Raw genomic sequence first — 15,914 nt, 5'->3', positions numbered from 1 at the left:
CTTCAGAGCTAGAATTAAAGGCGTCTGTGAACTGCCTAATGGGGGGCTAGGAACTGAACCTGGGTTCTCTGGAGGGGCCATGCATGCTAGTCCCATGGGGTGGATTCCCCCTAGTTTATACAACTAGATCAGTATATATCCTATTTATTCAGTATAAAAATCTACCTCATAATGAAACTGTAGCTCATTTACATTAAAGAATATGACAGGAGTTATTTTTAGTTTGCTTTTTTTCTGTTCTATGTTTTTAAATTTGCTTTTTAAATGGTGCTTTAAAAAATAAGTTTCCTCCCAGCACTTGGGGGAGGCAGAGGCAGGTAGATCTCTGAGTTCCAGGCCAGCCTGGTCTACAAAGCGAGTTCCAGGACAGACTCCAAGGCTACACAGAGAAACCCTATCTCAAAAGAAACAAATAATAATAATAATAATAATAATAATAATAATAATAAGTTTTCTGTAGCTATAGAAGTTATATAAAGGCAATAGTATATTCTGTCTGAGTGAGAAATGCAGGCAGGCAGGCAGAGTGGAAAGGTGCAATGGATGTGAAGGCCAGTGAATGTCATAATCAGTTACTTAGGCTTCAGTTCTGAGGTTTTCCTTCATTTCATTTGTCATATGTACGTTGTTTTCCTAAACATGTCTCCATTCCCTGTCAAAGGAGGATCACACTTAGTACTGCACATGGACATAGTTTCAATAAAGATGCAGGTTTGAATAGTCTAACACCTGCCTCATGACTCGGCTGACCTGGTTAGACATTGTGTTGTAAGGTAAGACTAGCGTGAGAAATTCATTTTCCTTGATTTACAGAATACGTAATACCATTATCAGACTTGCCTGGATTCGTTTTCTTTACCATTAGCTTTTTAAACCTGTTTTAAAAACTGTTTTCACTGTCGTCTTTTTAGTTTAGTGTTTTCTTGGGTAATCTCATCCATTCCCAGTGCTTCACTTAGCATCTGGTTGCTCATGACTCAAGTTTGTCTCCTAAAGCCAGACTTAATTTACAGCTAATTGTTTAATCTAGAGTTACGTTGACATTTATGTAAGTTGAACTTTATGCCTCCCTCTTCTAGGATCCAAGATTCTAAGTTTGATGTTTTTCTTTATGATGCCTAGTTACTTGGATGTAAAATTTGAAAGGGGTTTATACATTAGCCTGCTGAAGTCTCTTACTTCATAACCAGGAAAATGAGACCCAGCTAGGTAAAGTCATTTGACCATTGCCTGCAAAAATCAAGTTAGAATCTAGGAAATAAATGACCTATAAATTCTCAAGGATCCTAGTTTAGATCTTCATTTCTCATCAATTGAAATGCACATATGTGTGTGTGTGTGTGTGTGTGTGTGTGTGTGTGTGTGTGTGTGTCTGTGTATGTAAATGGTAATAATAGCTTTAGAAATTTATTTTTCCTTGATTTGCATAATACCATGTTCATACTTGCCTGGATTCTTTTTCTTTCTTTATTTATTATGTATACAGTGTTCTGTCTGCACATATCCCTGCAAGCTGGAAGAGGGCATCAGATCTCATTACAGATGGTTGTGAGCCACCATGTGGTTGCTGGGAATTGAACTCAGGACCTTTGGAAGAACAAGCAAGTGCTCTTAACCTCTGAGCCATCTCTCCAGCCCTGGATTCTTTTTCTTTACAATTACCTTTTGGGGGCAGGGGGCAGGCAGTATTTCAAGACAGGCTTTCTCTGCGTAGCCCTGGCTATCCTAGAACTCGCTCTGTAGACCAGGCTGGCCTTGAATTCAGAGACCCACTGCCTCTGCCTCCCAGTGCTGGGATTAAAGGCATGTGCCACCACTGTCTGGCAACCATTGACTTTTTAAACCTTTTTTTTTTTTTAACTTTTTTTTCATTGTTGTCTTATTAGTTTAGTGTTTTGGGTCATCTCTTATTTATATATGTGTATGTATATATACACACACATACACACACACACACACACACACACACACACACACACACACACACACAGAGAGAGAGAGGAGTTGGCGTGGGTAATTTGAATCAGATGTTCCAAGAGCCAGATATGTAAACTCATGAAGTTAGCTCACAGTAGCCTCATGTCACTTCAGGTGGTTGTGAATTCTAAATTGTAAAATAGTGAGTTACGGACATTAAAGAACTCCAGGGCTGGAGAGATTGCTGAGCCATTGAGAACATGTGTGCTCTTCTAGAGGAGCAGAGTTTGGTTCCCAGCACCTGGCAGGGCAGGCAGCTCACAACCACCAGTAACTCCAGCTCCAGGAGATCTGATGCGCTCTTCTAGCCTGGGCAAGCACACACAGGTGGCATAGCCATCACACATACACAAATAAATAAATAAATAGTCAATCTTTGAATAAAAACATTCCTTAGAATAGGTTTTAGGGTTCTCTCAATCTGATCTCTGTTTTTGATGCTGTTTAAAAAATTACTCCATGAACTACTGCTCCCCCCCCCACACACACACACACCACACTAGCTATTCCAGTGTATGGTCTTTATCCTATCCCATCTAGAGTGCATTTTCCTAGTCTCCGTGGAGAAACCACTTCCTCAGAGCTCAGTTCGGAAGCTCCCCCATAGGCACTTGCTGCTTGGTATATCTATTCCGGGTTCCTGTCACCTTTCCTTTATTGTTTCTATAGTTAGATATTGAAGGGACCGGACCGGTAATCGGCCCAAGTCCAAGTTCTCAGCACAAAGGGGATTTATTCACCCCAGAGGGACAGAGGGCGGGGATAAGAGACAAAGACAGGAGATGGAGGATGAGGGAGAAGAGGAAGGGAACAAGGGAGAGGGGCGGGGCATTTGTCCTGAGGGACAAAGGACAGCCTCTGGATAGAGAGGAGACAGACATGGCACATAGGCAAATGGCAGTTTATAAAGGTACAAGGCGAACCCCCGTGTTAGGATGAGCTGTTTAATTTTGATTGGACGGTTAATTGGGGCAGCCAAAAGGGGCTTTTGATTGTTGGGCTTCAGTACTTAGATAGATGGACTTGGTGGTCAGTCTCAGGAGGAGGAAGCGGTGGCCAGTTTAGGGATGTAATCTAATGGTTTTAGCACAGCAGAGGGAATGGGAGAAGGGCAAGGCCTGCCAAAGCCCTGTTTGCCATGCACGGGCTGGCTAGAGTGCCTTTGCATATTATAGCTATGTACAAGTTTTTATTCCCACCAGAGTAGGTATAAACTCTCTTATATAGTTATCTCCTACTTATCCCTTGCCTCATAGTGATTGGTAACAGGGGCCGTGATTCAACCAACCTTTCAGCCAAAGGTGAGTGGTTCAAAAGGTAGGCAAAGATCCTCAGGCTCTTGTTCCCTGAAGTTAGGGGAGAAGAGATTAAGGTGTGTGTGGAGGGGTGGAGGGAGTATTCTGCAGCCTTTTAAAAAGTTCAGTAGTTCCCATTTTAATGCATAATTTATTTTACCTTATTTAATGGTACTTAGGCATCTGAGTTTAGGTTTTTCCAAAAACACTACTACAGTGAAAGTTCTTTTAGTCATATATATATATATATATATATATATATATATATATATATATATATATGATTTATTTATTTATTATATATACAGTGTTCTGTCTGCATGTATGCCTGCAGGCCAGAAGAGGGCACCAGATCTCATTATGGATGGTTGTGAGCCAGCATGTGGTTGCTGGGAATTGAACTCAGGACCTCTGGAAGAGCAGCCAGGGCTCTTAACCACCAAGCCATCTCTCCAGCCCCCTATTTATATTTTTTCCTTGTTTGATTTTTATACAGTGAGCTCACTCACCCTCCCCTCCCTTCCTTCTTCCTTCTCTCCCTTCTTTCTCTCCCTTCCTTCCTGGAGATAGGGTTTCATGTAGCACGCCTGGGCTCAAACTCACTGTGTTTATTGAGGGGATTCCAGTTTCAGAGGTTGAATCCATAACCATCATGGTAGGGGATGACAGCGGACAGGCCGGTGTGGTGCTGAGGTAGTAGCTGGGAGCCTGCATGGTAAGACACAAGCATGAGGCAGAGAGAGAGAGAAGGAGCTGAGAACGGCTTGGACTTCTGAAACCTCAGAACCCACCCCAGAGACACACTTCCTCCAACAAGGCCACATACATCTCCTAATTCTTCCCAAACAGTTTCACAGCTGGGGACCATGTATTTAAAGATACCAGCTTGTGGGGGCTATTCTCATTCAAATCACCACAATAGCCTGGAAGTCACTAAAGATTTCCTTCTTTTTTTGAAATAGTGTTTCAGAATTTAAATCATGGCTGACCTCAGATTCACTATGTAGACCATGATGGCCTAGAACTCACAGAGATGCCTTTCCCTCCGGAGTGTGCCACCACCGCCCAGCCTATTTTATTTTGTGTGTATGTCAGTGAGTGTATGTGTGTGCTCTGTGTACATGTGGGAGTCTGCAGGGGCCAGAAGGCATTAAATGCCTGGAACTGGAGTTAAAGTGGCTCTAAGCCACCATGCAGATGCTGGAAAGTGAACCTAGGTCCGTCCTCTGCAAGAGCAGCCAGTGCTCTTAACCTGAGCCAGCTCTCCAGTTCCAGGCCTGGTCTCTTGATCTTGATCTGCCTGCCTGTTTGCTTAAATGCTAGTATTTCACACCTGCCTATCTGAGCAATTGCACTGTTCAGAGAAAGGAATAAGGAGGCGAGAGCTAGAAAATGGGAAAGGATATTGTTTCAGTTTCAGGTAGAATTTGAGAAAGAGAAATACCTGTCCATGAAGAATGAGATAGAAATTGTACCACAGGAGCAAAACTTAGCAAGCTATTACAAGTAAGGGTAAGAGAAGAAGCTGTGAGTACACCACCAACGTCCCACTTGGTGAAGCAGTGATTTTTATTTGAGTTACTTAATAAGAATGTGTGAGGGGTTACTACAGGAGCAGAAATGAGTCAGAGACAGCTGCACACCCAAGCCCATCCCTGCACAGGTGACCGCTCACAAAGGTGGAAGCCTGGAGCACACTGCACAGCCTGCAGGCAGCTCAGCAGATCCAGGTGTCCTTTCCAGGTGGCTCAGTGGTCCCCACCTACTGAGGACAGCTCAGTGGTTCCCACCTCCTCAGGCAGCTCAGTGGTCCCCACCTCCTCAGGCAGCTCCTCCTCAGGCAGCTCAGTGGTCCCCACCTCCTCAGGCAGATCCTCCTCAGGCAGTTCAGTGGTCCCCACCTCCTCAGGCAGCTCAGTGGTCTCTGCTGCTTTCATGGACTTGGTTGGTTTCTGCAAGGTCTTTGTAGCTTGTCATGTGTGGGGAAAGTGACTCTCAGAATTATGTTTACTCTGGGAAAGAGGAGCCTAGTAAATCTGTGTCTTTCAAGGACTTCCTGAAGCTGTTTTGAGTTGTTTACTTTCTTTCTGTCATGAGCTCCCCTGCAGGATGGAATGTTTCAACCCCAGAGGAAACCACTTGATGTTGATGAAAACTAGAACACTGTGCTTGATAGTTTGAGACTTAGGAGAGTTATTCCTTTCAGGGGCAGAGGAAAGTGCTTATGGATTTATTGATTTATTTGCTTGGGGGCAGGTCTTAATGTAGCTCAGGCTGGCTTCCAGTGGAACTTGATAGGCAGCTAAAGATGACCTTGAACTCCCGGTGTCCCACCACCACCTCAAGTGTTAGGATTGCAGTTTTCACCCCACAGCTAGGTGTTTTTGTTTTGTTTTGTTTAAATGTATGAACCTTTTGAGTGGGTGTCTCAGAATGTATTTTCCTTTGCACCTGTTGGATTTGGTGCCTGAATGGATGGAATTTAGAGATGAGGTTTCTCCCCACAGGAGAAAGGCAAGGTCTGTCTACCTTTTGTCCCCTTTGAATTATCCACACCACTTCAGAAAAAGGGTCTAAAGGCTTAAGGCCTTTTTTCCAGGTCTGGGGATCAGACTTAATGGCCATTGCATATGCATGGCAGGCGTCCACCACTGAGTTACGTTCCCAGCCAACATCCAATACTGTTTTTCTGAATTTTTGTGGAATGTAAGTGAACATTATGACTGTGATTTTTAGTCTATAAATACAGACTTAAATTTTTGCTAGTCTAGTTACAGTTTTAATGTTTTGTCATTTGGTGATTCTACATATATATGAAGGTATTAGACAAGACAGAACTTTTAAAATGTATAAGGCAAGAACATAACATTTCAGACATAGTAATATTGTGTCTTCTCTGAATTTGTTATTTAAACTTTTATTAAGATGAATCTTTGCAGTTTAGCCCTTAATATATTCCTTTCTACAAAACCTTCAGTGGTTTTTCTACCAATCTTAAGTTTTAAAATTCATGATAATAAATGAGAGAATGCTTATTTTCTGTTTCCAGTCTATTTCTTATCAGCAAGTTTCATTTTAGAATAGTATTTCTAACACTTTTATCATTTTTGGTTATCACTAACCAGAGTTTAAGTGAGAGTTAGTTAAAAATTCTTTTTGCAGACTCTGGAATATAGATGAGCAAATACATAGTTTATCTCTTGTTACTGGTGGCTCAGGAACAGACCAGTGGAAGGAAATGCTGCCATGGCAACATAAGCCAGACTGTTATTTGAAACTGTACTGAAACTGCAAGTTCTCAGTTTTTACAGTGTGCTGTTTCAAAGAAATAGCTTTTTCTACTGTGATCAAAAAAAAAAAAAAAAACCAAAACTTTCAGACTCCTACTATAGAATTTTAAACAAGACTTAAACCAGTTTGTAGGAGATATCTCTGGAATACCAAAATAGAACATGGGTAGTTATTGATAGACTTGTCTTGGTCAAAGTAGGAAAAATTACTTGTGTATATGAAACCTAATTGGAACAAAAGATGTGTGTTGACAGTTTTATTTCCCAATTGTCAAAACATATCATTTTGTCTAAATGACTGAACAAAGATCTAAATTAGTTTTTATCACTTAATCTAAAAATACATTTGCAAATTTTAACATTTCTTGGAAAAACTTGTCAGTTGCTTGAATTTTTTTGTTATTTTTGTTTGTGTGTGTGTAAGTAAATTATATAGTGCTGGCTAGGACAAAACTCACTATGTAGACCAGGCTAGCCTCGAACTTGAGACAGTCCTCTTGCCTCTGCCTAGCCCTAATGCTTTCTGTGGTGCCTTGCCACTGAATGCAGAGATGTCTCAGCCCATTCCTCCCTGTGTGGCTGTTAAAAGACTTGTTCAGTTTTCCTTTATCTGCACGCCTGTCTCATTTGCCAGGGTGTTTAAAACTGGTTTGTTCTCAGTGGATGGCTTTTCCACAGATAGGAAGCTTTCCCCCCAAGTTAGTTTATCCCTTACTGCTTATCACCGAAACATTTACTCTTGTTCTTACTGGTTTGTTGTTGTTGTTTTGGGTTTTGGAAACAAGGTCTCTCAGTGTAACCTTGACTGTCCTGGATCTCACTGTAGACCAGACAGGCTTGAACTCACGGAGATCTGCCTCTCTGCCTCCTGAGTGCTGCGATTAAATGCATGTTGATATAGATATATAGGAGGATATAGAGGTGATAAGATAAAAGAGTAGATTAATGAACCTACTTTTTTTTTTTTTTTTTATTATGTATACAATGTTCTACCTGCATGCCCAAAGAGGGCGCCAGATTTCATTACAGATGATTGGGAGCCACCATGTGGGTGCTGGGAATTGAACTCATGACCTCTGCAAGAACAGCCAGTGCTCTTAACCACTGAGCCATCTCTCCAGCCCTAATGAACCTACTTTTAAAGAACAACTTGTTTAAAATGTTTTACATTGGTATAGATTTTAGTTTATGTTTAAAATGTTTTACATTGGTATAAATTTTAGTTTATTGATACAAACTTGACGTTAATTTTGTTATACTGTATATATATTTCTATTCTTGTTTGAGGTATTATGTTTATGTAACTCATTTAAAATTGTAATGGGTAATTAAAAATAGATTAGTAATTAGTCATCTATGATAATCATATCTGTAGCCATGTTAGTTAAGTCTTTGAGGTATACATAGATATATTTCAGATAGATAGGTAATCTTCAAACACTTCATAGACCTAGAGAATATGGCATTTAAATAACTTAGAATTCTGTTGACGTGAGACACAATTGCTCCTGGCTGCACCAATTTGATCCCGAGAGAATGTTAAGCTTCTAAGACATTTCCATTTGGAAGTTTGTCTTTTTGGCACAAAATGGCCTACTGGGCAAAGAACTGCCCTTGCCTTGACGGCTGACAGTACGAATGCATGCTGTCCTTTCTGGACAAGTGGGACACAAGGAAAGCGACCACTGTACTCTGCCAAGACAGAGTAAGATGGTCTTTCAGAATTCCTGCTTCTGAAAATGGTCTGTCAGATACTCTAGGCCTGTAGCCAATTTAAATGCACCAACAATGCTGAGAAACATTAGGTGACTGTCCAGGCTGCCAGCTGTCTTGGTCTACTCTTGCAAGATTCCCGAAAGTTGGTTGCATCCATCTACCATTTCTCAGGTACCATTATGTTCCTTCTCAGGTCTTTGATGTGGTTAAAGACTAGATAGTTATAATTTCCTCAGTTATGATAAAAGATAAGTTAGATATAAAACCTTAAACTCACAAATATAAGATAGATAGGACATCTTTAATATTGTAACTATAATTCTTGCTTGATGATTGTTTTGTTATACGTAATTTTACTATGTTAAAATTAAAACCTTCCTTTTTAAAAAAAAAAGAAAAGGGGAAGTGCTGTGGATATTGTTCTATATAAATAAAACACTGATGGCCAGTGACCAGGCAGGAAGTAGGTGGGACAAGGAGAGAGGAGATTTCTGGGAAGCGGAAGGCTGGGGGAGAGACACTGCAGCCACCACCAGGACAAGCAACATGTAGACTCCGGTAAGCCACCAGCCACGTGGCAAGGTATAGATTTATAGAAATGGGTTAATTTAAGATAAAAGAACAGTTAACAAGAAGCCTGCCTTGGCCATACAGTTTATAAATAATATAAGTGTCTGAGTGATTATTTTATATGTGGATTGTGGGACTGCGGGGCTTGGTGGAGCCTGGAGAAAAGACCTCCAGCAACAGCATGCGCCACCACTGCCCAGCTCTATTGTTGGTATTATTAACCCCCTTCAACTAGCATTCCATAAACACCCCATGTCAATTTCAAAATAGCCAGTTAATGTTCATTTATTTTGAACTGTGTCACTTGGATATGAATTACTTTATTTGAATCTCATTGCAACTCACTTGGATCTTTTATTTTATGGTAAATTGTGAAATGTCCAACTCCACATTGAATGGTTTGTCCAGTTTCATATGATTAGGCAGTAAGTAGTAATGAAGAACTTGGGTTTTAAGTTTTTTTTTAAATTACATATTATGTGTCTAAGTCTGTGTGAGTATGTATGCTTGTGTGTGAGTATCAACAGAGGTCAAAGAGGGCAGCAGATCCCCCAGAACCACAGTTATATGTGGTGTGAGCCCTCTGGTATGGGTGCTGGGAATCAAACTTGAGTCTTCTGCAAGTGCAGTACGGTATACTATTAGCTGCTGAACCCAGCCTCAGATCTTAGTTTTTAAATTTGTGGAACAATATTTTTTCATCATGCCATTTTATAAAAATGAAACAGGATTCAAAGATAAAAGATCTCAATGGTAGACTAATACTGCCTTGACAAAGAATTTAGGAAATGGAAGCAATGTGGAGATAATTGCATTAAGCTTTACATCATGCAAGATTTTATACATGGAAGTATTGGGAAAGGAAATAAGTAAATTTAATTGTTTTTCAAAGAATTATTAATGTAGTTGTAAAGTTTGATTTTTTTTGGTAATATAAAAAGCATAGGATCAATGAGATGGCTTAGAAGGAGAGGGCTGATTCCTCCAAGTTTTCCTCCATCCCACACTCATGGCTTGTCTATCTCTCATAAATAAATAAGTTTAAGCATTATATAAGCCTGGGTGTAAATAAGTTTGAACCTCTCTCATCGTGTGGTTAGAACAAGTTCTATGTATTTTGTTGTGACTGCAATCAGTCATGTATAGCAGGCTCACTTCCACTTTGGGGGGTGGGGCGTTGGGGAAGCAGGTGTGGGTTTTACTGCAGATCAGCGTCTAGCAGCAGACACAAGCCTTCACTTCAGCCTTAGCATGTACTCAAAGGTGGGAAGGCTTTCCCCATATGCTTACTCAGAGCAATCTGATAAATTGTGATACATAAAAATTCCAGGCTATTCTTGCACACTTTTTTCTAGGTTAATGGAAAAGGTTCCTTATGGTGTGTTGATCCAGAATATAAGCCCAACCTTATGCAGGCTTTGAAGAAGCAACCTTTTTCCTCTCCACAAAGGTAAGGGCCCTCTGTGTGATTTAGATTTATTTTGTGAGATGGAAAAAACAAAATTGGAGGGCCTTGTTTTATTTGTGTGTTTATTTAATTGTATAGAGAAGTATTTACAGCTAACATTAACCTAAGGGATTTTCCTCTTGGCTACTTTCCTTCTTTCTAGAAAATAAAATGTTGTGAGATACTTAATTACACTGTATAAAGATAGGTCACTGTGATTGATTTAATAAAGAACTAAGGCAAGTAACTAGGCAAGAGATAGGACTTCCAGAAGAGAGTGCTCTGAGAAGAAGAAAGGGAGTCTCCAGCCTGGTGCTGCAGAGGAAGCAAAACATGCAGAAGGAGAGGTAAAAGCCACAAAGCCACATGGCAGCACATAGATAAATAGAAATGGGTTAATTTAAGTTATAAGATCTAGTTAGAAGCCGGGCAGTGGTGGCGCACACCTTTAATCCCAGCACTTGGGAGGCAGAGGCAGGTGGATCTCTGTGAGTTCGAGGCCAGCCTGGGCTACCAAGTGAGTTCCAGGAAAGGCGCAAAGCTACACAGAGAAACCCTGTCTCAAAAAAAAAAAGATCTAGTTAGAAACAAGCCTAAGCTAAGGCCGAGCTTTTATAATTAATAAGTCTCTGTGTCATGAATTGGGAGCTGACGAGTGGGCCGAGAAAGACTCAGTACACATTGCGCCCAATGTGGGGCAACAGATGTAACAAATATCTAAATTGTTCCATTATAATAAAAACTTGGGAATCAGAAGTTGAGATAAAAACCTGATAAGTCCAAGGACAGTGGAGAGTTGATTGGATGACCTTCTCTCCACGGTTTTCCCCAACCACCAGCTCCAGGCACCCACCCCCACCCCGGAAATCTTTTCTTCCTGTTATCTCTAGCAAAACCTCCTTGGTCCTCCAAGAACTTAATGGCTAATACTGGTCAGTCAGTTGCTGACTCCCATTTTCTGATTCAAGGTGGCTTTGTTGGCACAGTGGAATGGCTTTAGGAACAGTTCTCCTGCAACAAAATAAAATGCTGGATAGTTGAATATAAATTCTCAGAAGTAAAGTCAGTGCAATATATTATAAGTAAGCTAATAAGTTATATGACTTCAGTTGCAAAAAGACTAACTCATTTTAATTGTTTGCATGACTTACATAGCAAATTAAATGCATATTTAAATTTTTTAAATAAGATGATTTACAGTTTGTAATCATAACATTTTTGATACACCATTTAAGATTGTTCTATTGCTATGGAGGGACACCGTGACCAAGGCAGCTCTTACAAAGAAAACATTTAATTGGGGACTTGCTTTTAGTCCATTGTCATCATGGCACTGGAGCAGTAGCTGAGGTCTTTATATCCTCATCCACCCACAGGCAGCAGGCAGAGAGAGAGACTGGGCCTGGGGTGGGCTTTTGAAACTTCAAAGCCCACTCACTCCTAGTGACAGTCCTCCTTCCAGAAAGCCACACTCCTGCTTTAACAAGGACAGAACTAGTCCTCCCTAAACAGTTCCAGACATTTCTCAGCTGGGGACAAAACATACCACTGCACAGCCCAGGCTAGCCTAAAGCTCGCTGTGGCCCAGGCCAGCCTTGAACTCATTGCAATCCTGTTTAGCCTTTCCAAATTCAGGAATCACTTGTTAATAAACTTTCAAATACATGCGTAGGGAGAAAATGAAATTAAAATCTCACTGCAACAAATTCAGAATTTCCCATTGTAGTTCATTTGAATTTGTAAATTGTTATTAATGAAAGGTTATAGTTGAAGGTGGAAAGTTGAAATGACTGGACAATGTATCAGTCATTATAAGAGGAACCAGTAGGTAATGTATCCTTATGAAACAAAGTTTTAAAAGAAATGATTCATTGGAGCTAGGCATAAACACCTTTAATCCCAGAACTCGGAAAGCAGAGGGAGGCAGGTCTCTGTGGGTTCAAGGCCAGTCTAATCTGTATGTGGTGAGACCCTATCTTAAAAAAAAAGGAAAAAGAAGTTGATTTCTTCTTAGTTAATATTGGTGCTTATGAGATATTCCATTTAAATAATAATTTAGAGCTAAAGGAAATATCTTTAACGTTTACTTATGTGACTTACTTAGCTGTGTCTTAATTAAGGATAAAGTGGGAAAATGGCACTGTCCTTTGGACGCTCCACAGATCACATTCCACTGTATCTTTATGCCTTGTATCTATGTTTGTTTCTTTAGGCTTATCATAACTTAGGTATTAAAAGTGATTTTGTAGGCTTTTTTTTTAAAGAGTAAATAACAGCATGGGAATTATCAATTGTTGACTTTAAAACCTTAATAAAATAAAAACATTTTGTTCCATTTTGTTGATTTCTTCTGACAAGTTTTTTATGTAATTCTGGGGAGAAAGAATGAGGTATATGTAAAAACTGAATAGGAAATATACTTTTAATTTCATTTTAAAAGATTTTTCTCTACTATCACAAGTAGAACCCCTTCCCAAAAAAAAAAAAAAAAAAAAAAAAAAAAAAAAAACCCTGGAAACTTAATTCTGTGGCATTATTATATAGAACTTTTTTTAAATACTTACTTTGATAAATTCTTTTTAAGGAAGAATCTTTTTTTAAATAATATTTTATTTATTATATATACAGTGTTCTGTCTGCATGTCTGCCTACACTCCAGAAGAGAGTACCAGCTCTCACTACAGACAGCTGTGAGCCACCGTGTGGTTGTGGGAATTGAACTCAGGACCTCTAGAAGAACAGCCAGTGCTCTTAACCTCTGAGCCATCTCTCCAGCCCCTTTGTTTTGATAAATTCTTAGTGTTAAACTAATAACTGTTAATATTATATCAAATTTAAATATATAAAACTAAATTCTTATGTATTTATTGTTCAAGGCATTTAAAATACATTATTATGTAACTGGTGCAAAAATACTGTATGAGAAATGTAATTATTTCTGCTTTACAAATGAAGAAATTAAGAGATAAATTATTTTTTAACAATAACTAAATAGTTATTTTTAATTTTAGCCCTTGCTCACTTTTTTCTTTAGTAGCTCTTTCTAAACTGAGTGCTATTAGCAAAGAAAACAAAAGTAAAACTTGTTTGTTGTGGTTTTATGGTACATCCTAGATGTATTTGTGGCTGGGCTCTGTAAGACTTATAAGCACATCTGTCTTTTCTCCCTGTCTTTTAGTGGTTCTTTATCGCCTCACTACTTGAGCTCTGTCCTCAAGCAAAGTCAAGTGCAAACTCTTAAAGGTACGTATGAAGACTGTCCTCCTGAATCCTGACCCTTCGGATTGTAGAAGACTTAAGTGATAAATTTCTGTAGAGAAAAGTCATCACTTACCAATATTTAGTATAGTGTATATATGTGCGTGTTTTTCTTCAGTGACTCATAATGTACAGGTATTTTATGTTCCTCTACATTGCTCTTATGTTAATTCCTCTTTACGTATATTTTTCCTTGAAAGTCACGTTTAATTTCTTTTTCTTTTTTCATTTTTTGAGACAGGGTCTCTCTGTGTAGCTTTGGAGCCTTTCCTGGGAACTCACTCTGTAGCCCAGGCTGGCCTCAAATTCACAGAGATCCTCCTGCCTCTGCCTCCCAAGTGCTGAGATTAAAGGCATGCGCCATCACCATCCAACCAAATTTAATTTCTAAGTAATATCATCATGGAGTTACTTTTGCCGATTATTATGTGGCCCGTGGTAACTTTACATTTATGAAATGGCTGAAGAAAAAATACAACTAACACTAATATTTTGAGATGCGGTGTCTGGCACGTCGCAATGGGTTTAGCTGCAGCAGAGACCTACATGTTATGCCTTTGGTTTTGCATCCTGGTTTGCAAATCATAAAATACTTGCCTTGTGACCCTTTGCTATTGGCGTGTAGTTCAGAATGTTTTTTATAGGTTATGCCTGGAGGCCTCTAATTTAGACTAAGAGGTTGACCTTTTTTAAAGGGTTTTTATGTTTGTCCCCCTCCCCTAATTTTTATAGTATTTAATTCTTCGGTGGGTTTTGGTTGATCTCCCCTCACCCCTTCTGCCCGCCTTTGCCCCCATCCCCACCCAAACTCTTCCATCTCCAGTAGCCCCCCTTTCTTTGTTTGTTTGGTTTTGTTTATGATTTGAGAAAGACTCTGTAGCCCTGGCTGGCCTGGAATTCTAGACCAGGCTGGCCTCAAACTCACAGAGACCCACCAGCTTCTGCCTCCCAGGTGCCCTGCTCATCCACCTTCTATGTCTATATCACGTGTGTTCATTACCGTCTTTATCATTCTCTTGTAAGCCCCGTTTCACCTTCCCCTGGGTCCTTACCATTGTCTAGGCATCTACACCGTCTCATCCTCACGTAGACGACACACATACACGAAAATTAGCAAACCTGCTCTCTTTCATCTTTCTCAGCCTGGGTGACCTCACTTAATAAAACAGTGTTTTCCACTTCCGTCCATTTTCCGCACTTCTGAGTTGTGTATGTGTACCACATTTTCATTATCCACTCATGTGCTGGTGGGCGTCCAGCTGATGCTGTTGCTTTGCTATTGTGAATAAAGCAGCAGTGAACAGAGATGTACAAGCATCTCGGTAGTAAAACGTGGAGTCCTCTGGGTATGTACCCAGGAGTGTAAGAGCTGGTCATAGGATTCTATCTAGTCTTGGGGCATTTCCACACCAGTTTCCCTTGTACTCTTGACCACCGGTGAAGAACGGTTGCACTTTCTCCATGCCCACCACCATCTGCTGTCACTGGTTTCTGCAGCCACTTTGCCATTGGCCAAATGGAATCTCAGTCTTAAAAAAAGTACTGATAGGGTTTCGTGGAGCCCAGCTGGCCTTTTAACTTGCTGTGTAGTTAAGGATGAGCTTGAAATACTGATCCTTCTACTTCTACATGCACCATGCTAAGTTCCGATGTGCTGAGGATCAAATCCAGGGCTTCATTCATGCTAGGTAAATATTGTACCAACTGAACTAGATTCCCAGCCTTCCTTGGCTCAGTTTTTGATGTGGTTGTTTGTTACTTTATTTGTCATGTGTTACTGGGAAAGATCCTCCTCCATCCTGGAGGCTGTCTTCTTCACTGAGAATCAGTTGCTTTATCTGCTGTGTGGACAGAGTTGTTTAATTTTGAGAGTTCCCATTTGTCGATTGTTGGTCTTATTTCCTTTGTGACTGGAGTCCTATTCAGAAAGTCCTTAACTGTGCTTGCATCATAGTTACAAGAACAAATCCAAAAGTTTGTTGTTTCTCTCCTAAAAGTGCTGAGTGTTAAAGCATGTTGGCAAACTCCATACCTCTGAGTAACACCCCCAGCCCTCAACTCTTAGGTCGTGGATTTTCTCCCTGCTCATAATTAATAGGTAATTAATGAGGTTTGTAGTGTTGTTGTTTCAATTCTTAACATTTCCATGTCCTTCACAAATGAAAACCTCACAGGAAAGCCTTTGGGTTGTAAGTTATTTTGGCTCTTGGAAGCTTACAAAGCTGAGCTTTGGAGGCATTGTGCTTCCTATGAAAATAAGAGGGAGAAACCTTTGCAAAGAAATTGAGTGGGTGGGGTCAGTTTCTGGTGACTCTGCCTCCACTGAAGCCAGCGTCTGTCTCCTGTTACTTGTGAGGGAGA

At 40.1% G+C, this 15,914-nt stretch overlaps 1 protein-coding gene across 3 annotated transcripts in view; it reads left to right on the top strand.

The window, feature by feature from the left end:
- Positions 1–15,914, top strand: part of Foxn2 (forkhead box N2) — a 52,411-nt gene that overhangs the window by 24,339 nt on the left and 12,158 nt on the right. For all 3 annotated transcript variants that reach the window (XM_028893026.2, XM_028893033.2, XM_028893042.2), the window contains exons 3-4: positions 10,204–10,298; positions 13,474–13,538. In XM_028893026.2, coding sequence (XP_028748859.1) covers positions 10,204–10,298; positions 13,474–13,538 — 160 coding nt within the window. The remainder of the gene's footprint in view (positions 1–10,203; positions 10,299–13,473; positions 13,539–15,914) is intronic.

This window comes from Peromyscus leucopus, chromosome 22 (assembly GCF_004664715.2).
Source record: "Peromyscus leucopus breed LL Stock chromosome 22, UCI_PerLeu_2.1, whole genome shotgun sequence".
Lineage (NCBI taxonomy): Eukaryota > Metazoa > Chordata > Mammalia > Rodentia > Cricetidae > Peromyscus > Peromyscus leucopus.
Note: the sequence above shows the minus strand (reverse complement) of the source record. Positions and strands in the feature narration are given on the sequence as shown.